This window comes from Dipteris shenzhenensis, chromosome 21 (genome assembly GCF_047967505.1).
Source record: "Dipteris shenzhenensis isolate YYH24624 ecotype China chromosome 21, Dip_SZ_1.0, whole genome shotgun sequence".
Classification (NCBI taxonomy): Eukaryota; Viridiplantae; Streptophyta; class Polypodiopsida; order Gleicheniales; family Dipteridaceae; genus Dipteris; species Dipteris shenzhenensis.
Genome location: NC_141616.1, coordinates 8,182,795 through 8,205,612, shown reverse-complemented (window position 1 = coordinate 8,205,612; position 22,818 = coordinate 8,182,795). Strand labels below are relative to the sequence as shown.

At 41.4% G+C, this 22,818-nt stretch overlaps 2 protein-coding genes across 5 annotated transcripts; one reads left to right on the top strand and one right to left on the bottom strand.

Annotated features, from left to right (window-relative positions):
* The first annotated feature begins 5,572 nt into the window (after window positions 1-5,572).
* Window positions 5,573-8,019, top strand: LOC147888446 (uncharacterized). Of its 4 annotated transcripts, none has more exons than XR_015543041.1 (4): window positions 5,573-5,973; window positions 6,056-6,244; window positions 6,343-7,529; window positions 7,606-8,019. XR_015543041.1 is itself a non-coding variant. In XM_087392862.1 (3 exons), exons 1-3 carry the CDS (start codon window positions 5,916-5,918, stop codon window positions 6,489-6,491), a joined length of 384 nt encoding a protein of 127 aa, XP_087248988.1. In that variant the 5' UTR covers window positions 5,573-5,915; the 3' UTR covers window positions 6,492-8,019. The 4 variants fall into 4 exon arrangements, 2 of the variants coding, with proteins under 2 accessions (XP_087248988.1, XP_087248987.1); XR_015543040.1 differs by having other exon boundaries at window positions 6,343-7,833; window positions 7,910-8,015; XM_087392862.1 differs by having other exon boundaries at window positions 6,068-6,244; window positions 6,343-8,019.
* Window positions 8,020-19,902: 11,883 nt separating this feature from the next.
* On the bottom strand, window positions 19,903-22,557 carry LOC147888445 (pentatricopeptide repeat-containing protein At2g33680-like). The gene has a single exon (XM_087392162.1). The coding sequence runs from the start codon at window positions 22,555-22,557 to the stop codon at window positions 19,903-19,905; it is 2,655 nt and encodes an 884-aa protein (XP_087248288.1).
* Between the last annotated feature and the right edge of the window lie 261 nt (window positions 22,558-22,818).

Sequence of the window (22,818 nt, the reverse complement as noted above, 5' to 3'; positions counted from 1 at the left end):
ACTATTACTTAAATAAATGATATTACTTGAAAACACTCATAGGATTTAAGGTTTAGGATTTCGTGGTTTGGGTTTAGGATTTGGGGTTTGGTGAGTTAGGGTTTAGGGTTTAGGGTTTGTGAGTTAGGAATTAGGGTTGTTGAGTTAGGGTTAGGGTTTAGGGTTTGGTGGTTTGGATTTAGGGTTTGGGGGGTAGGGTTTAGGGTTTAAGGTTTAAGATTTGGGAGTTAGGGTTTAGGGTTCAAGGTTTGAGGGTTAGGGTTTAGAGTTTGGTGGTTTGGGTTTAGGGGGTAGGGTTTAGGGTTTAGGGTTTGGGGGTTAGGGTTTAGGATTTAGGGTTTAGGGTTTAGGGTTTGGGGGTTAGGGTTTAGGGTTTAGGGTTTGGGGGTTAGGGTTTAGGGTTTGGGAGTTAGAGTTTAAGGTTTAGGGTTTAGGGTTTGAGGTTTAGGGTTTAGGGTTTAGGGTTTGGGAGTTAGGGTTTAGGGTTTAGGGTTTGGGAGTTAGGGTTTAAGGTTTAGGGTTTAGGGTTTAGGGTTTGGGAGTTAGGGTTTAGGGTTTAGGGGTTAAGGTTTAGGGTTTAGGGTTTGGGGGTTAGGGTTAAGGGTTTAGGGTTTAGGAGTTAGGGTTTAGGGTTTAGGGTTTAGGATTTGGGGTTTAGGAGTTAGGGTTTAGGGTTTGGGGGTTAGGGTTAAGGGTTAAGGGTTTAGGGTTTAGGAGTTAGGATTTAGGGTTTAGGGTTTAGGGTTTGGGAGTTAGGGTTTAGGGTTTTGGGGTTAGGGTTTAGGGTTTAGGGTTTAGGGTTTGGGAGTTAGGGTTTGGGGTTTGGGGGTTAGGGTTTAGGGTTTAGGGTTTAGGGTTTAGGGTTTGGGAGTTAGGGTTTAGGGTTTAGGGTTTAGGGTTGTTATTGGTTAGGGTTGAGGGTTGAGGGTTGTTTTGGTTTACGGTTTAGGGTTTAGGGTTTAGGGTTGTTATTGGTTTACGGTTGTTATTGGTTAGCGTCTAATTAAAGTTTCAAACAAGTTCTAGATTTTTAAATCATTAATAAAGTAGATTATTGAGAAGAGACTAATGTTCTTTATAATGGTTGTTACAGCTTGTTTGCAAAGGAAACTCACAAAGGAGATGGCTACAAAATTTATTCCGGGGATGGAGGTGATTTTATGTTGCAAAAGAGAAGTAGTTGCATTTGCAACAATCCATGAAAGTGATCCAAATTCTATTTGTCACTTTAGAAGACTTGGCGAAGATAAGGTGGCGGTTATCGTATCAAGGATTCTTAGTGCACATGTTGAGCTAAAGCATAAGTGTGGGGATATGGAAATCCTTAGAGATGTTATGCCCTATAATACTTCCAACAAAGCATTTATTGCATGGGACAGAGATGAGACTTATCCAACACATGTCATCAGGAATACAAAGTGCATACTTTGGATTTTAGAGTGGGAGATATTTTACAAATGTTATCATTTGCAAATAAGTATGTAGCAGAAGGTCAAGTCTTAGGATTTGAACAAGTTGAACACTGGACATTTGCACAGATGAGAATTCACAAAGTTACTGATGATGGTATGGATGATAACTCAATGTCATTGGATGGTCCCTACTATGAGGTAGGTAAGGATTTAAGATGGAGCATGCAATTTTTAAAGATTGGAAAGACTCGGCATGTGGTTTTTAATGATAAACATAATGTATACTACAACATCAAAGAATTAAAAGAATATGCCAATGTACCAAGCTCTATTCCTTCAGAGATGGATGATTCCAATGCACTCAACTATAGCACTGACGTCTTATCAGAAGTCAATAAGTTCATTGGTACCGAGAAAGAAAAATATTTCACAAGTGATGCCTTATCCAGGGTGGATGAGTTCATGCACATTGAGAACTTGGGCAAAGATGTCAAAAGTGTTATATTTTCAAGCATGGATGGCTTCATGGATACTGATAAAGTTCTTGGAGTCAAAGCAGGTAACTATGGAATTATGGAAATCATGCATGATAGTAAAATGAATGACGTTCTCTCTGGAGTAGAGGAGTTTCAAGACTATGGAGTTATGAAATCCATAGAAAGTGCATTAATGAGCGATGTTCTCTCAGGAATAGATGAGTTTGAAGATCATTCTGGACACTCTATCACCACTGACTATGGAGTTATGAAATCCATAGAAAGTGCATCAATGAGTGATGTTCTCTCACGAATAGATGAGTTTGAAGATCATTCGGGACACTCTAATGCCATTGTGACAAGTGGTTCTACGATTGTATCAAAAGTAGGGATGAGATCAACAAAGGACTATTCGGTGTTTGACTTTGATTGTGAACTTGTAAATGTTACAAATGGTTTGACGAATGTATCAAAAGCAAGGATGACATCAACAAAGGAATATTCAGTATTTGACTGTCAGAGTGATAAGATCAAGGATGCAACATGTCATGAAAACAACGTGACAAATAAATCTTACAAGGAGAACTACACAAATCCAAATAAGAATGTACAGAAGGTCCCAAAACGGACATACAGATGCATGAAAAGACAACGAGTGCAGGCAGATCCAGAAAAGCAACCAAAGAGAATAAGAGTAATTAATGAAGATGTTATGCTAAAAGCAATACGATCTACATGCTGTAAGCATATATGTATGCGATCCATTAACTTACATGACATCAAGGGTTGTAGAGAACATGTCTGGCAAAGGAAAGGAAGTAGAAGAAATGAATACCTACTCACGAGATTGTCTTGCTTTCTTGTAAATGATAAGAGAAGGCGAAGTTCAAGACATCAAATAAGGCCTCTTATAAATGAAAAAAGTATATGCAATAATGCATATCGCATTATTACAGGATTATCACATGGCACATATTGGAATTTGGCTAATAAAGCAAAGTATGGAGTTAAATTTAACATTCATGGAAACATAGGAAGGCCCAAAACAAGAGCCTCAACGGTTGCGGCAACAGCAATTTTGAAAGATTACATTTATGAAAATGCTTTACCGCAACCCCACCTATCAGAAATGCATCTTCCAATAGGTTTGACTAAAAAATAAGTATTTAACTCTATTGGAAAAACATAGAGGCAAAGAGGGCATGCACCGGCATCTTTTCATACTTTGTATACTCTTTGGAAAAAAAGCTTTGGACATGTTAAAATCCCAAAGAGGCAAAAAATGTCAAAGTGCAACGACTGTGATGATCTAAAGCGAGCACTTGAGAGTGCAACATCTCCAAAACAAAAAGAAGCTTACAAAAGAAAGAGAGAATTTCATCATGGACTTGTTCGACATTCTAGAATAAAATATGCATTTTGGAAGGAGCAAGCTATTTCTCACCCAAATGAGTACATGTGCATTATTGTAGATGGTATGGATCAAAATACAACAACATTACTTCGATTCGTTAACACTCCACCTAAGCTACAAGGCAAATACTTTTTAAAGACACATCTATGTGGAGTGTTAGTGCACGGATTTAAGTTTTTTACAGACATATGGATTGATTCCTTGCATCTACACGATAGCAATCAAGTTGTAACATCCGTTATGAAGGCAATTCACAATGTACATGCAGAAAAAGGTCGCCTACCAGTAACTTTGAGAGTACAAGCAGACAATTGCAGACGAGAGAATAAGAATATACTCTTCTTTGCATTTTGCTCAATGCTAATTGCTCATAGAATCTTCAATGAGATTGAAGTTAGGTTTTTGTTGGTTGGGCACACACATGAGGATATCGATCAGGTATTTAGCACAGTTTCAAGAGAACTAAAACACAAGGACATGGAGACAATGGATGACTTGATAAGAAAATGTGGGAGGCAAGTTGGTGGCCGTAAGGAAGGAACAATATGCTCAATGGTTGAGAGGATGTATGATTGGAAGAGCTTTATTCTACCTTTCATACAAAAAGGTGGTGATGCCCTGATTGGTCATAGCGCTCCATACTATTTTCGATTTTTCTTAAAGGAAGAAAAACCAGTGATGCAATGGCAACACTATTCTCTTGATACAAAATGGGAACCTAAAGAACCTTACTCTCTCTTAACTTCAATCCCGAGCAAAGAAATGCATCCAACATGGGCTCCTATAAAAGAATTCAGCGAGAAATCCAAAGGTGAAATAGAAGGCTTAAAAGCTTTTATTGCATACAAAGAGCAAATGCTCCGGAGATTTCCTGATTGGAAGCCCTCTTAGAAGGAACACACTACTATTGTAATTAGCAAGACCTACCAATTGATAAAGGACCTTGCAAAAATGCGAGAAGATGATATTAAGGCAGAACGGCCTTTATTTTGGCCAAATGTTGGTAATGACTTGCGTCCAGCATGTGGTCTCTTTGAAAATGAATTTGAATCGTTGCTCCCACGTCCATATTGTGGACCCAAGAAGAGAGAGTTTATGCCACAAATAGACATAGATGTCCATTGTTTTGTTGCAGTTCGACCATCGGATGATGAACATGAGAACGTGAAGTTTTGGGTTGTGAAAGTAGTTGACGTGAGCATGGATGACCGGGGGAGAGCTACAACATTTATAGCGGTATGGTATGAGCCAAGGGGCAAGAAGGAGAACCAAGATAACAGTACATTGTATAGTAGTTGTCTGAAAAAGGAATGGGTCCCAAACCATGAAGCAATTTCAAGACTTTCCACAGAGACAGTCATAGTATCCTGGAAATCAAGGTCAAAGAAAACAAAGAAGCACATGGGGTATTATGTAGAAGACAAAATAAAATTACCGCAACCAATTATTATGCACATTACAGAGTTCACAAAGATGCTCGCCCGGGAGGAAGTAGAAAGAGATAGCGCAAATGAAGAATGCCCATGATAACACCATTCAAATATCGAGAAAGAGTGAAGGTGGTGGTGGTTGTCAAATGAGAGTGAATGAAGATGGCACCCAAGCGACAAGTGACGATAGAAAGGACATTCTGAACAAGCAAATGTTTGGATCGCTCATTTCTGTGATCATGATAGAAAAGGACATTCAAACAAGCAAATGTTTGGATCGCCCATTTGTACCAAACTCATTGTAAAGGAAAAATTAAATTATTGAAAAGGCCACAGGAGATCCTTTGTACAAAGACTCATCCAGAGCAATATTTATTGTAAAACTTATGACATGATAATGTAAAATTGCAAGCATAGCTATTGCTATTTTTTGGAGTACAAAAGAGACTTCCATCATGTCTCATGTCTATATAAACCTTTTAATTTCTTGAATATTCAAGAGTGTTATAGTTTTCTGCATTGAAAGTAAAAAGAGTCTTACAGGTCTCTTATGTATACATTTTTAAAATGTTGTGAATCCTCAATAACTCGGATTTTTTATTTTAAGAATATGATTCTTATAAACAAGAAATACAAATTTAGGATTTAATAGTAGTTTTTGCATTATTTGTACAACATTGTAGAGAGATATTTTGAAATGTTTTATGTGAAAATGATAGTGCCCGGAAAGTAAACTTTTGATTCTCGAATGACAGTTTCATAAAGTAAACTTTTCATTTGGGAAGGATTTTAAGGAATAGTCCAAAAGTAGACATATGAGTCCAAAATTAATGAACTTGTTTTGATTCAAATTCTTTATTCCATTCTACTTTCCATTTTTTGTACGATTTCGGACGATTAACACATGTTTACATCATGCAGAGTTGCTGAAGTTCGCCGAGAAGAAACTTGAGCTTTCCAATGACGCGACATCGTCATTGGATGGTGCTTTTTGAGTGATTGTTCTAGTATTTTCTTCTGTGTGTCGACAGGGTCTTATGAATAATCGTTATGTCTTCAAGTGAACCCGAAGCGGCTTTTGTGGATTGCGAAGACGTGTCGGTAAAGGATGAGAAGGGAAAACATAAAGATGTCATGAATCATTCGATTGATCGGATGGAGAGCGACAATACAGTGGTAAAAGATGAGAAGCGCAAGGGGAAAAGAAGTTATAAATGATTCCAATGATGCGAAGGCAAACGGTATACCGTACATTCGTGTTCTTCATAGTTATAAATGAATCTCTACGTGTTGTTCGTCTAATTGTTTGTTGAATTTTTCTAGGTACCGACGCAGGAGCCCATGTGGTGAGTGCTTGGGCTACATGCTCTATCAGAACCTCTTGCCCTCGTCATAAGCTCAGCTTTCCTGCAACAACGATGGTTGATAAGAGCCCTTTGGTTCGTGGGGAGTCCTCCAGAAGATCTCTGAAGCGTGGTTTGGAAGCTATTGCCCGAGAGGCCCATGCTGAAGGTAAGACGTAAAGAATAAGTTACGAACGCAAATCAGTTAGGAATGTCAATAGATTGTTGTCTGGTTTGTCTCATCAGGACTTGGTTTCTGTTTTCCAGTCCACAAGATACTGCGCGAAATGAAGAGGAGAAGTAGAGTTTGTGTACAGATTACTATAAACATCGACCCCCTGTTCCAGAAACAGATAGCTGTTGAAGCTCTTCGGAATCCTGCGTACAGTAGGGCTACATTTAGATTTTGCGGATAATCTCTTTAATTTTTCCAGCTACCCACAATGTTCTTTGGTTCTTTGAAACCATGAACTTATTGTCTTCAATTGCTTTTATGCTGTACGAAAGCCATGTAGTAGAATTTCTTATCTATAAACGAAGCAAATACTTTTGCGTTGGAGATTCCTATTTCCTTTTTTTGAAGTAATCACTGTTACTTTGATCTTGATAGTAGTTTCTTGCTGTGAATGTCTTTAATTTGATGTAGAATTATCATATATGATCTGAAAGCTTGTGTATGGATACGTTTGTTTTTTATTATGCGATACAATGTCTGAGATCATGACAATACATCTCGTATGTGTGAGGTGATAGGAATACGAGTCTTCCCTTTTAATGTTATTCGATGTACTAAATTGCCCATAAAATTTTCCACCAATTACAAGTTTGGGGGGGGGGAGAATCATGAAGTGTGTGTGGACATAGTAGAGAGTTCAAGAGCACTAGTTCCTGCTGATTTCCTTCCTTCAAATCCAAATGTACTATCCTTGCTTTGCATTGAGAATATTTGTGAATATCTAAGCTATCGATTCGCATTCGAAGGAAAAGCTTTGTGCAAATATGGTACATTCAAGGCAAGTAATGTGTCCTATGCAGTGTACATGAGGGTGGACCTTACTGACAGTGATTGTTGCCAAACTATTGCTCTTCATGTTCCACACGCATTTGTTGCCTAGCTCAAAGATATCATTGAGGTCGATGGGTATTACAGGATTGAAGGACCTGCAGTTTCTAAGAAAGGTAATGGTGAAGGAGGTACCTGTAATGTTTCCTTGCGTATTGATGCCACGACTAGTGTTATCAAGGGGGAGCCCTTTGCAGGTGAAATATGCTTCCACCCTGACAAGGTAATCAGCCAGTACGTCCCATGGACAGCAAATCAGATGCAATCTACAAGTTCATTTACATCTGTCATGGACACTATTGCATTCGTTATTGTAAAGGTTGACTTGGATGGCCCTTTGTGTGACCAAGTCTTTGTTGCTGATGGACCTAATGCTGAGGATAGAGAAACGGTAAACATGTTTGTGAGTAGACTTTTTCCAATACAATCATTCTCTGCAAAGTATTTACACCTCTCTTTTTCTACAGCTCTCTTTTGTTGCCAAAAGATGCAACACATTGTCCTGACTGATACAGGAATTTCTTGATGATGGAGTAGTTATGTATGTTGCTAAAAATATATCTTTCATGTGTGCTCGACATTCACTCGGTATGTTTGACTTTATAATTCTAACGGCTGCCCCTGAGGAGAGCTTGCGTGAATCTATTTTGCATGCCTTCAAACGCTAAGTATCGAAGCTTAGCTATGGACAGAAGGTAATCCCAGATTTGAATCCCTTTGGATTTCACTCCCTCGTATGTACTTACCACGTATGATGTTGATGTGTTGTAGGTTACCGGCGTTTTGTAGTTTACAAATCTTAACGCACCATTGGTTGAATATTAATGCTTATCTTGTGGTGGCTCTCGCGTCACACGGGTTTCACTCAAGCCTTTCTGTTTCAGCTGTGTCAGTCTACTATGGCAAAATAATCCTTATTTAGACTTAACAAATTATGCAAAATATATCATTAGATTACTCTTCCATGTAATAGCTCCACTCGTGATATGCGAGGGTGACCGTTGTGCATTTATGTCACCGACTTATTAGCTGCAGATGCGATCGGTATACCGTCCATGAATAATAGTTGGATGATAGCTATCTTTATGTACTCTAGTTAGTGGCTCAGTTAGTATGCCACCTTGGTTAGCTAAGTTTGGTTTGAGACCCACATATAGGGTTCACCTATTTTTTTGTACTAAGAGAGTTATTTTGGCTTTCACAACTAAGAAGAGGAAAACTGTTTTCAGCCTTCACCTTTGTGTATATTCTCCCATTGTGTATGTGAGAAAGCCGCAAGTGAGACTCCTTCCTTCTCTCCCACTCTCTTCACAAAAGGGAGAGCTATACAGTGGAGGAGGCTATGACTTGGCTTGAATTGTCAATTTTTGAGGATCTATCAATGGGGCAGCCTAACTGTACATGGATGCATAGGGGAAAAAATTATGTTCTTATTCTTTGGATTTTGCAGGTGTGTGTAGACTACCAAGATCTCACCTAAGTTATCTCATGAGGTGCGAATTTCTTTGATAGGACGTGATTGGAACTTTATCATGATGACTTTTCATCTATCCCTCAGATCTCCTATTTTCACCTAGACCCTATAACTTAAAAAATAAAATTAGAATTGTGGGTGTTTGGGATAACTTGCCTCTTTTCAAGCCACGTATGTGTTGAGAGTGCCCATAAGTAGGGTGGATAGGGGCACCTTAGAGTTGTAAATGACTAGTACTGTTAGCTTGTTGGTGTGGACTTGCATAGTCTTTGCATGAGCATCCATTGGGAGTATTGTGGCCGTGAGATCTTAGTGGCCAAGTGACTCAACTTGATCCTGTGTGTCTCTTGTATGGATTTTTGCCTTCAAAGTCAGTACTCTCAAAGTAGGAGCAGTGGTAGGTTCTTATGGCACGCCGTCGCACTACTCCCTTTTTAAGAGCAGGTTCTTACGGGACTATCAAGCTAGATGTTATTATAGAAGCAGAATCATGGGTGAAACTTAGGGGTTTACTTATGGGAACGCATGAGGTCTCAACAATTGCTTTGGCTTTTGAATTTCCTCGCAATGCAACATGTTCTTGTGTCTCTACTCGTTTTTTAGGAGTAGATTCTTGTGGGACTGCCGTGGCCATTGATGGCATTATTCCTATTCTTCCTTGTGACCGATATAGTAGGGTTGTCTATGACCTTTCTGGAGGGGTCATTTCCTTTGGTGGGAAAATAATAGGTTCTTGTGCGGCTGTCTCTATCTTAGAGGTAGGTTCTTGTGGGTCTATTACTATCATGTTACTTAATGAGGCTAGATATTGCCTTGCACTTTTGGGGTGGTTGATGTAAGGCAAGGTAGTCATATAGTGGATCCTTGGTACCCAAATATAAGCATTGCCTTCATAGTAGCCATGATCCTTTAGTAACTGCTTAGGGATCCACCTGGGGTGACTCCTTTGCTTCTTAAACTTCGTTGCATGTCTTCTTCTTTGGGGTTTCCTTTATCTAGGAGCTTGAACCATATTTAGTGTGGGAAGTAAGGGTGAAAGCAAAGCCACATGTTGAGGATCTCTCTTAAATTTCAGATAGCATTGGCTTGGAGAGTATCCTTGGGAAGCCACTAGTCTCCTTCCTCCTGTTAGTCGTGCTGGTGACTCAAAGAGGAAGATGCTTGGTATATGTTTTCTGCAGGGATCTTAGGGGTGTGATGTCCTTGAAGGATCATGGTACAAGCTTTCCCATTTATAGTAAGAGCTGTGCAATGGGCAGTTGATGAAGCCTCAATCTTATTGGGGTGGTTCTTTGGCTCTCTTGTAGATCTGGGTGGATGCTGTGTTGGACTTGTATGCTGGGAAAATTTATGACTCCATGACTCCCAAATAGAGTGGAGTCACACATGTGTGCCCACTACTTGCTACTGTTGTTTTTCATTTGCACAATTGATGGCCCAACACCATGTCCTGCTAAGTATTACTTGTTCATCAATAGCATCTGCGGGCATCATATAGAATCAGCTTGCCACACTATGGTTACTCACCGAGATTTGTACTTCAATATACCCAATCACCAACGTGGCTTGACTATTTACATCTCGTACAAGTATAGGAGTGGGTTCAAGTTCACCTCTGATAATAATAATTGGTCACATACTTCTTGGGAGATCAAGTTATGGCTCACCCTGAGGTCCACTAAAGATTCAGTGAAGTGAAATCTCTTCTACTACTGCCTTGCAAATTGATATTAGCCCTAATTGTTACATTTTGGATTGGCAGGCTTGGGCCTCTTCTATTGCCTATCTCTTCATGTGGGCAACCTCTTTTTTGAGTTCCTGATGGATGGCTTGTAAGGTTTAGAGGGAAGGGGCCATAATAGCATTTAAGTTTGCTCCCATTAACAAAACCATCCATTTTGACTCCATCGAGGGTCACAATGCGGCATGACACTTGTGGTGTGATCTTCACAACTCGATATGGAACCATTCCACAATATTTAAGCTTGAATGTTCCTTACGCTATAAAATAGTATAAGGTCACCTTCACTAAGGTCCTTAAACTTTAGGTTGGAGTCAAACCATCATTTTCAACAAAGTTTTTCAACTTTTATGCCATATACTACCCTAAGCCTTGTTTCGTCAAGCTTCTTGAGCTCAATTAGCCTCTTTAGAATGGCTTCTTTAAATATTCTGTCTCAAACTTCCATTATTTCTTCTAGCGAGGCTAAAAGGTGTTGATTTGGTTGTAACTTTGTATGTAGTGCGATATGCCCATAATGCAGCGGCGGTGAGTTTGTGTTCCTAGTCATCTAGGCTAGCCTCTACCATGTAGGTCATTGTGAAGCATAAAGTTTTATTAGAGCTCTCAGCTTGACCGTTTGCTCTAGGCTAGTATGGAGTGGATTTTCTATGGACAATTAGAAACTCACTCATTAGGATGTGAATCGTTTCATTGATGAAGTGAGTTACTCAGTCACTCACAATTTCTAGTGGGAGGCCAAACATGATATAACATTCTCATAAAGGAATTTGGCCATTGCTCTGGTGTCACCCTTCCTAGTTGCCTTGGCCTCTACCTACTTGGTGAAGTAGTCAATTGCCACGATAATGTATCAAGGTTGTATGCCTTTAGTTGCTAGAATGATAGGTCTCATGAAATCAATGCCCCATTTTTCAAAGGGCTGGGCTGTAAGGACTCCTGTAAGAGGCATATAGTATTTCTTGTGGGGTAAGGAAGTTCTTTGGGGGTCGCAGTGTTGCATCTACAAAGAGAGTGGGCTACCATAGTTCGGCTTATAAGACCTAATGGGCCATGAGCTCTCTTGCAAATTGTCCTCTTGCAATGCCCGAGTAGGCTTCTTTTAATATCTCTACAAAAAAACGTCACGGATGTAGTGATGCATTATTTCCATCCTTACCCATTCAATAGCCCATATGCCCCATAAATCATCGCACACCCTTTGAGTTGGTAGGGGACAGTAGCACCAAAATGAGCTTGATCGTGTTGTAATATGCGAAATCCCACTCTTGGATACAAAATGGCCTAAGAACCCGGTGTTTAAACCAAAATTGGCACTTAAGAGGATTGGGGGAAATCCTATAGAGGCAACACCTCTCAAAGACTAGTCTGAGGTATTTGAGGTGGTCATCCCATGCCAAATGTATGCATAGTTCATCCAAGAATACCTCTAGGAAATCTCTCAAATTTTCCTTAAACGCTATGATCATCAACCTTTAGAATGTGGCGAGAGTGTTAGTGAGCCCAAAGAGCATCACCCTAGAAGCATAGACTCCCCATTCCGTGGCAAATGTTGTCTTATGTTGATTTGCCAGTGCTATAAATATCGAGTTGTACCTACAAAATCCATCTAGGAAGGTGTAAGCTTCCTTCCATGCAACTCTCTCCAACACATGCTTTGTGAAGGGCAACAGATAGTGGTTTTTATGCGTAGCAGCATTGACCTTTTTTACATCAACAGCATACTCTAATTTTATCATTCACAATTACTACGAGGGATACCCAGTTTGTATGTATCAATCTTATAGATGAATTCTAGGTCAATGAGTTTTTGTATTCCTCCCTCACTGTCATTGCATATTTGGGATTCATGGGATAGAGCCTTTGCTTTGACCAGTCTCATGTCATACATCATTGGGATGGCATGTTAAATGAAGTCGGGAGGTACACCCTTCATCTCTCTCTCTCTCCTTATGCTACAAGGGTTGGTTTATGTGGGATAACTAGAGAGAGAAGAAAGAGCTCTATTTATAGGGAGGAGGCTGGACTACCCCCTCCATGTTCTACTGCTACCCACCAGTCTTGTGTAGGGTAGACTAAACAGAATACAAAACTCAATTAACCAACCAATGGATGACCAAAGGTCAAGTCAAACCGATAGGATGCTGACTTAGTCTGCCTGCTGAGCTAATGACCAAAACAATCCAGGGAGTACCTAGCCTTTAAATAGACCCACTATTCATGCTGCCTAAAGTAGCCTCTCCACCCTTCATCTACACTTGAATCTACCTAGGTGTATTGCACCCTATTTTAACTAGTATGGGGACAGTGACCTCTTGCAGCACTCGGCCGTATTGAAAAACTCTTGATCATAAAGAGAAGTGCACATGTGCATGCTCATCCTCATATTTTCTTCTCTTTCCTTTGTCGTCTTCTTCTTTTCTTCTATGATCATCAACCAACCCAATCTTTCCAAAGCTAGATCAATCCACAATCATTAACATTTTTTAAAGAATAAAGTAGAGCTTCTTGTTATTCCTCATGAAATGCTATACGATCCCAATAATCCTTTGATTTTTCTTTGCATTTCTTAGCTTTGAAGAGGCTTCTTTCGTTTAAGATGATGAAGATATTTTGTTAGAGGACATGGATCTAAAAATTGGTTGGATTTTTCAATTTGTGCACAAAGAAGCATGAATGTCAAATTTGTTTAAATTAAACATTGAGAGCTTGCACATGAGTTAAATTTGCGAAAAAACTCCCCTTTGATTGATTAATGTCCTATTTTACATGGTCATATTGGTATCTGATTGAGAGAAGCCAAGAGCCTAACTAGCTATATTAATGTCAAGTGCACGCTCTCAACAAGTAGGTCCTATTCTCAGAAAGATACCTGACCTCAAACATTCTTTGCTCCACTATTTGACTCTTGGGACACTTAGTATGCGCTTAAATTCACTCAAGAGAGCTCTAGGAGTTCTTATGTCAAACTTGCACGTTGAGACTTAAATTAGTCCAAGTCATAAAACTCACAAGGTAGGCTCAAAATCGTGTCTTTACACCTTGAAGGAAAGAATTTTTAAGAGGTATGAGACTAGTTGTGACTCTCCATAGTAGCCAACTTTAATTACGGAAGGGACGAAGGTGACTTTCCATAGAACTTGACTTTAGCTCTAGAGAAAAATATACAAAATGAGCTAAGGAAACTCATGACTTTTATAAGAGGGCAAAAGAATTTCATGAGTAGTAACTATGCAATCATAAGCAAAGTCAGAGTAGATAACACGGGGGTTTTACTAGAACATAGAAGGAATAGCACGTGCTCATGACTCCTAGAAACAATTTGCATATGCAAGCTAGACTATATGCATTGTAATCCCCTTGAAATTCCATTAACCCTCAAATATATGCATGGTAAACGTTTTGAAATACTTGTTGTAATGAAGGGGGAAAAAGGGCTGATTTAGAGGCCTTTTAGGTGGGAAATGTGGAGGGACTATATAGGTCCCCATCCACTCCTTATTGTAGACTTCATGTGACATCTTATCCTATCTACTCCCACCTCATTCCTCCTACAAGCTGCCTACTCTCTCTCTCTCTCTCTCTCTCTCTCTCTCTCTCTCTCTCTCTCTCTCTCTCTTTCCCTTTTTCTCACTTCTCACTCCTTCCCCCTTCCTATCTCCCCCTCCTCCTGACTCCTTCATTACATTAGTATCAGAGCACCTTCCTAGGGCTCTGTGAGTTCTCCTCATTCCCATAGAACTGCGATGATACTAGCATCAACTGTTAGCATTGTGGGTTAGAGTAGATGACCCGAACATCTCCATAATGAGCATGGGGTAATAGCCATTGACGTATCTCCAATCATCTAGGCATACAGCTATGTCAGTGCCAACAGGTTTAAAGGTGGTACCTTCAGAGCAAACGGGTGCAATCGAATGGTCCGGTAGCAAAACTTTAGATCGACGCTCCCCTGGCTCCTAGCACCACCCCCGCTCCACCGTGATGATCCGTTGCAAATCTTCCATGAGCCTATAAGAACCAAAGCAAATCCATCACCCAACGTGTGCATCGAGACCCAAAGGCCTTCAATGCAATCGTCTGCCTCGTTGGCTTGTAGACCCATGCATTCCAACATTGCCTAACAAAACCATTTGTAAAGAGCTAATTTGACGTGAGACCCCAATCTGCCAACACTTACGAACGGCTGGGCTTCAACCCAAACAAGGTGAATGATATTCAATCATTCATAAGGCCTGCCCAAGATCAAAAAGTTGAAATAGAATACACTAGAGATGGGTAGGAAGGCTATAGGAGATAAAGAAAGAGAGAGATAGAGAGAGAGGGGGGTAAAAGAGAGAGAGAAAAAGGTGGAGGATTTCAAGGGAAAGAAATAGAAAGTGGGGAGTTGGACCAATCATAAATTTAGGACTTTCACAAAAAGAAAATTTTGAATTTTGGCTTTCATTAAACACACACTGGTCACTATACCCTACCCCCCTTGGGACATGCCAACAAATTAGTACGAATCACCACCGTCTTGTGATCACATCGTCGCTTGCGCCCAATTCTGCCCAAATTTTAGTCGCTTTATTTGCAAACCTTAGGATAAAAAGTATCAATTGGTAGGTTAGATTAGCCTGGGTTGGGTTAGTTAGGCTACATTGAGGTTAGTTAGCTGGGTTAGATTAGTGGTTAAGTTAGCTATGATTAGTTAAGTTGGGGCTTGGGTTAGGTTAAACTAACCAGGGCGACTTAAGTGTCTTAGTTATCCTAGGTTAGTGTATTAACAGTCCTAGGTGACTTAGGGGAACCCCACCCCCAAAAAAAGGACAAAAAGTCAACTTTTTTAGCCTCTTTCAAGGGGCTTTCCCAACCTCGTTTGGAGTCATTTTAGCTCTGTTATGAAGCCTCTTCTCATCAATCTTTCTCTCGAGCCTTTTTGGTGGTTCTAAACAGTATATCACGTGCTAAGCCCATGTAGAGGGTTTATGGTTGATGCACGTCGTGCTTATGAGCACCCATCTTTTGGACCATTGCATGTACCCCAACATGGGGATTATACTAATTTGGGTGATGCCTTTTCTGTGCCACAAAGCACTTCCTTGATGGATGCCAAGCTACCTTTCGACTCATAGTTTTTCGCTTCTACACATGCTGAGCCATCTATACTGAGCCGACCTACGGGTGTGCATCCGTTCAGTACTACACCATGAGTACACTTGGGTCTAGTTTTGGGTTGCAGTGCAGCTAGGAGCAAGGTCAGTCCTCTTCTCAAGCTTTTCAGAGGGATGCCTTTGGGAGGCAGACTTAGCCAGGGCCGCATGCTTCTATGGCTTTGACAGTGAACACTTTTAGACGCAGCCTATACTATGCAGCATAATGCAGGAAATGGGCATCAATTATCCAGGGATGATATGCTTTCAGATGCCTTATGCTCATATAGGGCTTTCTGTGTGATGAGATACCTTTTTCTCAGTATGTGAGCCTTAAGCGTGAGGATGCCCGATATTCTTGTGGGTACAACAAGAATTATGTAGCCAAGGACATGAAGGATAAGCTCTTAATCCATAAGTTCAAAGGCGACACTCACACTCCCAATGAGTTGGAGTGGCTCACAAAGTCAGAAGACTATTTCTACTTCTACCCCAAGACTGATGAGGAGCGCATCATCTTTGTTGGTATGCATTTGCAGGATTATGCTCACACATGGTGGTGGTATATGAGGGATTCACCTCAAAGGCCAACCACATGAAAGGGTTTTAAAGAAATGATGACTACTACCTTCGTATCCCCACCAGTATTTGTGAATTCTATGCACTGTCGTAAACTCGTATGGTTCAAGAGTATTTGAAGCCCTTCTGGAGGCTTTCCTGATTTGTACACGACATATCTGAGAAAGGGAAGTTGTTGTGTATCATTCATGGATTGAGTCCTTCACTGGCTACAGATGTAAAGCCACATAACCCTCAGACTATTGAGCGGGCAGCCCAACTTACAGAAGTATTTGAGCCAAAATATTCCAGCAAGTATAAGAATGTAACAAGCAACATGCATGTTGCTCCTTGAAATTGAGAAGAAGCCTAAGTTGGGTGATCGGTGTGATAGGAAATCTGGAGCAACGCCCTTTCCATGGTTTCCTACTATTTCAGGGAGTAAGATGTGTGCTAAGCAATACAGGCCATTAGATGCAAGCCAGGAACCAAGCCTACAACGGAAATGAAAAATCAGCAATTCAAGCTGTATACCGAGGGCCATAATGGACAGTAGGAAGAAAGAAAACTTGTGCTTTAAGTGTGGCGAGATATGGATGCCTAAGCATTAGGATGTGTGTAAGATGTGGAACGCTAGTTCAGCCAAGCTTAGCAAGATCACTGAACTCTCTAATGACGATGCTCCCGATGTTAGAGCTACGAAGGGAACTCATTTTCCTTTTGATCCGTGTGGTTCTACTACTCATGATGTTCATGGTATGCAATCACTTGACATTCAAACCACTCGTGGCATGCGAGGTCGTAGGCCTACATCTTTTCTTGTGGAGCATTAGGTTGCTATGCCTTTTCGTGCACATGAGGATGCTAGTGGTAATGCTCCAGTGGACGAGGAGGAAATTCATTGGGATGCCCAGCCAACACTTTGTCATCTCCCTTCATGCTTTGATGGGTGCCAAAAGTGCTAAAACTATCAGATTGAAAGGAATGATTAATGGCAGGACTGTTCTCATGTTGGTGGATGGTTGTAGCACTCACAGTTTTATTAATTGCAAAACCTTACAAAAGGTGGGACTTATTGCTACTGAAATAAATCATGGGCTGAGAGTAGAGGTGGCAAATGGATAGCATATGATCAGCAGATATGTTTTCCAGGGTGCAAGAATTAAGTTCTTTGATGATTATGAATTTGCAAGTGATCTCTTGGCATTAGATATGGGCCCAATAGATGCTGTGGGCTATGTTTGGTTGAAATCATTGGGCAAAATCAACATGACTTAAATGCTTTGTGGCTCAGCTTTGTCCACATGGTAGATTTGTAACATTGCATGGTATTACAACCCCCAAATTGCACGTCATTTCATCAAGGCAACTGGCTAGAGAGCTTGAGAGGGAGTGTACCATCTACGCGTTGAATGTGTCAGTATCCAAGGAGGGCAACATTTCCCGTGTTCAGGATTGTGATATGCAAAAATTGCTCTCAAAATTTGTTGATGTGTTTGCTGATATGCCTTTATAGATGCCCCCGAGGAGAGATGTTGATCATGCCATAGTCCTGGAGCCTGGCAATAAGCCAATTAATAAGGCTCCGTACCACCTCTCTAAGGCAGAATGCGAAGAAGTGGCAACACAAATGCGAGAATGCTTGAGAAGGATTTTCTCTCTCATAGCACTTCTCCTTTTGCATCCGCAGTGCTCTTGGTAAAGAAAAAGATACCGCATGTGCATTGACTGCAAAGACTTGAACAAGACCACTATCAAGAACAAGTTTCCAATCCTTAGGATAGATGACCTGTTGGATGAACTCAAGGGTGCTCAATTTTTTATTAAGATATATTTGAGGTCAGGCTACCATTAGATCAGTATGAAACAAGGAGATGAGCACAATCTCCATAGATCCTATTACACCAAGCAGCCCCAACCAACGAGTAGAAAGCCATGAATGCCTGTGCCAAGAAAACCCTCGTGTCTGCTTGGAAAGTTTTCACCCTCCACCCTAGCAAACATATCCTAAAAAATAAATGCGTAGAGAGATTACACATCCTTTGGTCATCACCCTGATATTGCCTGCTATCAAAACAACCCAGGTACCTTCCAAAACCACCCCCATCAGCAGGTCTCTGCAACTGTAAGCCATCTAGATGAATGCAGGAATGTGCCCAAACTCATCCTCTAAAAACACAACATAGTGCAGTTTCAATCTCCTGATAGTCACTCATAAGGCTGAAACCATAAACTCCATTACGCATAGCAGGGACTAGCTACTATCACATCCCCACTAACGTCATCAGCGCCCAATAGTGGTTGTAGACCATAGTATAAACATATGCTCTCACACATACTTGAGCATCTATTTATACAAAGGTCTTTGTACTGAGTTTCTGTCGGCAATTCGGAGGTGAAGGGCAAACTCAGCCGTGACAAAGGCTAGCACTAAAGGAGAGATGTAAGCCAATGCTGACTTTCTCTTTTGCTTGTTCACACTGTCATAACCATTCCCATCCTCTAAAGAATCATTCTTGTTTTACTCGCCTTTTCTAGGCTTGCCCTTTCCTGTTATCCTTCCATGTGAATTGTCATGCAACTTCAACGACACTTCCTCCTAGAGCAACAGAGGACAAACCTCCTCAAAGGTGGGAGGCTTCGACTTTCCTTCAGCTGTCAAGTTATTCACCAACCCATTGCAGTGTTGTGGAAGCTTGCTTGCCAAAAGCACGGCTAACTGATCGCTATCCACTCTCTGACTTGAGAATCTTCACCTTGACCATGTGGTCATTGAAAGACTCTTCCTCACCCATCGTCATCATAAATAACTGATTCTGGAGTGTTGCTATTCGGGCCACATTGTTAGTCTTGTACAAATCTTTCAGTATCTTCCAGGCCTCACAAGTGGTCTCTGCCAATAGAGAAGGTGCAGAAGCATCTAATCTACAAATGTCCAGAGGACCATGGATAGTGCCTCAACATCCCTGAGCTCCAAATCTTTGACATCCGCTGGATTAGCAGCCTTCATGAACCTGCCTGATGCATCCTTTTGATCTTGGGCCTTGGTCTCACCATCTTCAGTAATCTCCCATAACGATCTTACCATCCAGCAGATCTCTGCAGTAGACTACCCGCACTCTGATACCATGTTGAAGAATCCAATCATGTATTGCTACCTCACAGTTCAAGCTCAGTTACCATGTTAGAACAATGACCTTGCATCAAATCAAACCCTTTGACGTCACAAGTCGCCTATGTGGAAGAAATTGCCAGGACCTATCTCGTACTTACTGATCCAAAGTGCATATACAAAATGAGTGATGGAGTTGATCCTTTTGCGGTACCTGGGGTCAGCTGGAAGCATGGCATTTGAATTGTCTGATTCATATATGGTTCTGAGGAGCTTACATTGTTCAGCCATCTATCACCAATCGTAGTGGGATGCTAGAATTTCCTTTTCAGCAACATGAGATGTGCGATACCTCTCCATTAAAGGGAAGGACTCTAGTCTCAAACAGATACTTCCAGACTTATTCTGGATACTGCTACAAAACCACTCTGCTATGACCAAGAACCACCAACATTTGGCTCGACAAAAAAGTGTCACCATGGGCAGTGCATACCTCTCCTCAACACATCAGATTGCATAAATGGCAGAGCTCAAAGGGAAGGGATATTGCTAAAGATGCACTATTATCACCAGAAGTCCCCACAAACACACTTTCTGAGCTTGAAATGGTGAATGGGACCTACATCTCTGCAATTAACATTTCGCTGTTGTATATTGATATCATCATTACCTCGCATATGTTTACAACACATATGGGATGCCTCTCCATTATATTGAGTAAGGCACAAGCAATAGCCAAAATTTTCAATTGTACTGACACAGTGCATCTTCCTCTTCATCCTCAATTAACATGCACTCCAAGACACGCTTATATCCTGTCTCCTCCATTTTAAAAGTAATATCTTTCAGTTTTGGGTACATCCCTTTGCTTTGGGGATTACCTTTATCCCCTGTCACAAATGTATTCACCGTTCCATTAAGCTCAGTGCACCAGCTCTCCCCTGGATTCTCCCATACTTCAGCATTCTTTCTCATTGCCTGGATCCTGTCATACTCCTCTCTCATGTGAGCATCAGAATATATGTTTGCCATCAAGACATATGCTGGAGGGAATTTTTCATCTAACTTCAGCACATTTTCAAAGGCACGCCTTCCCACATCTACATTTTTCCACTTTTGACAAGCACCCAGCACAGTCAACCACACCAGAATGTCAGGTTGGAAAGGCATCTTCTCCAACATTGATGCCGCTTCATCCACTTGGCCTGCCCGGCCAAGGAGATCAATCATACAAGTATAGTGCTCAAGACTTGCGACGATGCCATACTGTTTGCTCATCGCACGAAAGTAACGTCGGCCCTTGTCAACTAGACCCACATGACTGCATACATTGAGAACGATAAGAAATGTGACCCCATCTGGCTGTATGTCTTCCTGCCTCATTCTCTCAAACAGATGAAAAACAAGTTCACTCTCTCCCTGGTGGGCATACCCTGCAATCAAAGCACTCCATGGTACAACATCCTTTGTTGGCAATGCATCAAACAGCTTTTGGGCGTCAATCATGCTCCCACATTTGGCATACATGTCAATAAGACTGGTTGCCACGTTCACGATAGTCTCAAAACCAACCCTGCTAATTTGACAATGTAATTCCTTTCCAGTTTCCAGAGCTGCTGTGTTACCACAGGCTTGCAGAATGGCGACAAAGGTAATGCTACTTGGTAAGAAACCTTGGTCTTGCATTTGTGAGTAAAGTCTAAAAGCCTCTTGATTTCCTTCTTTCTCATCAGCATACCCCATCATCACAGTAGTCCACGTAACAACATCACGATGAGGCAATGTATCAAAGACACGACGTGCATCCTCTATGCTCCCACATTTTGTGTACACATTTACCAGCGCATTCCCCACAAATACGTCTGACTCAATGCCATTCTTTATTACTTGACTATGGATGGATCTACCTTTGTCCAGGCACCCGGCTTTCTTAAATTCTCTATCAACCTCCTTCCCTTCTTCCTGTGCTGCCAAGCTACTGCAAGCCTTCAATGCACCAACAAAGGTTCGATCATTTGGTTGGACACCTTCGTGGTGCATCCGTACATACAATTCTAGAGCCAATGCGCTCTCCTCTTGCTCAACATACCCCATGACCATAGTAGTCCACGTAATCACATCATGAAAAGGCAATTTGTCAAAGACACGCCATGCATCCTCCATGCTTCCACATTTCACATACATATTCACTAAGGCATTTCCAACAAAGGCATCTAACTCGAAGCCACTCTTGACTACTTGGGAGTGGACGGCTCTACCTTTTGCCAGGCATCCTCTTTTTCCAAATTTCCAATCACCTTCGTTCCCCTCTCCTAGACCTGCCAGGCTACTGCAAGCCTTGAGCACGCCAACGAAGGTTCGGTCATTTGGTTGGACACCTTCATGGTGCATTTGAGTATACAATTCCAAAGCAAGGTCGCTCTCTTCTTGCTCAGCATAACCCACGATCAAGGTAGTCCATGTAATGACATTACGATAAGGCAAACCGCCAAAGACACATTGAGCATCCTCCATGCTCCCACATTTTGCATACATATTCACCAAGGTGTTTCCTACGAATACATCTGACTCAAATTCACACTTTATTACTTGAAAGTGAATCGCTTTACCTTTGGCCAAGCACCCTGTTTTCATGAATTTACCGACACTTTGCTTCCCCTCTTCCAGTGCTGCTAGACTACTGCAAGCCTTCAATATGCCAACGAAGGTTCGATCATCTGCTGCAACACCTTCCTGGTGCATCCGTACATACAGTTCGAAAGCCAGTGCACTGTCTTCTTTCTCAGAATACCCCAGGATCATCGTTGTCCACGTAACCACATCACGTTTAGGCAATTCATCAAAGGTCCGCTGTGCATCCTCCATGCCCCCACATTTCACATAAATATTCACCAAGGCAGTTCCCACGAATACGTCTGACTCAAAGCCACACTTTAGCACATGGGTATGGATGGCTCTACCTTTTGGCTGGCATCTTACTTCAGCATATTTCCTGTCACCTTGCTTTCCCTTTTCTAGTGTTGCTAGGCTACAGCAGGCCTTCAATGCACTGACAAACGTTCGATCATCCGGCCTAACACCTTCTCGGTGCATCCATACATACAACTCCAAAGCACACGCACCCTCTTCCTGCTTGGCATATCCAAGGATCATGATGTTCCAAGAGACCACATTGCGGCTTGGCATGGTGTCAAACACATTGCGAGCCTGCACCAGGTTCCCGCGCTTCACGTACACATGCATCTTATTGTTTGCCTTGACCACTGCAAGCTCGTTTAAACATTCCTGTGCATGGGAATGATTTTCCTTGGCCTCTTTCAGCTGAAGCAACGTCTTGTATAGTGCATTTCCAGCTCTAAAAGAATGATTGCAGGGCGGCAGCCTAAACTGTGGGCCCATAACCAATGAAGGGGCAGTAGAACGCTAATTTACAGGAGACGAGATCACGTATGGCAACAGAGAGATTTACCTCAGGCAAAACAAGATCGAGCAAGTGAAGCGAGAGAGTTGCAAGCATGGAGACAAAGAAGGTCATGGCGTAAGACAAGTTTGATGCAAAAAGGAAGCGCAATGACGGATTATAGTCTAGAATTCTTGAGAAGCTGAGAAAAAGATGGCTAACCATTAAAGTGTAGGCAGTTGGGAGAGCATCTTGCAACA

Coding starts and splice junctions, on each gene's coding strand:
- LOC147888446 (XM_087392861.1), top strand. CDS start 5,916: ATGAGAAGCGCAAGGGGAAAAGAAGTTATAAATGATTCCAATGATGCG. Junction 5,974..6,055: donor CAATGATGCGAAGGCAAACG/GTATACCGTACA, acceptor GAATTTTTCTAG/GTACCGACGCAGGAGCCCAT. Junction 6,245..6,342: donor CCGAGAGGCCCATGCTGAAG/GTAAGACGTAAA, acceptor TCTGTTTTCCAG/TCCACAAGATACTGCGCGAA.
- LOC147888445 (XM_087392162.1), bottom strand. CDS start 22,557: ATGGGCCCACAGTTTAGGCTGCCGCCCTGCAATCATTCTTTTAGAGCT.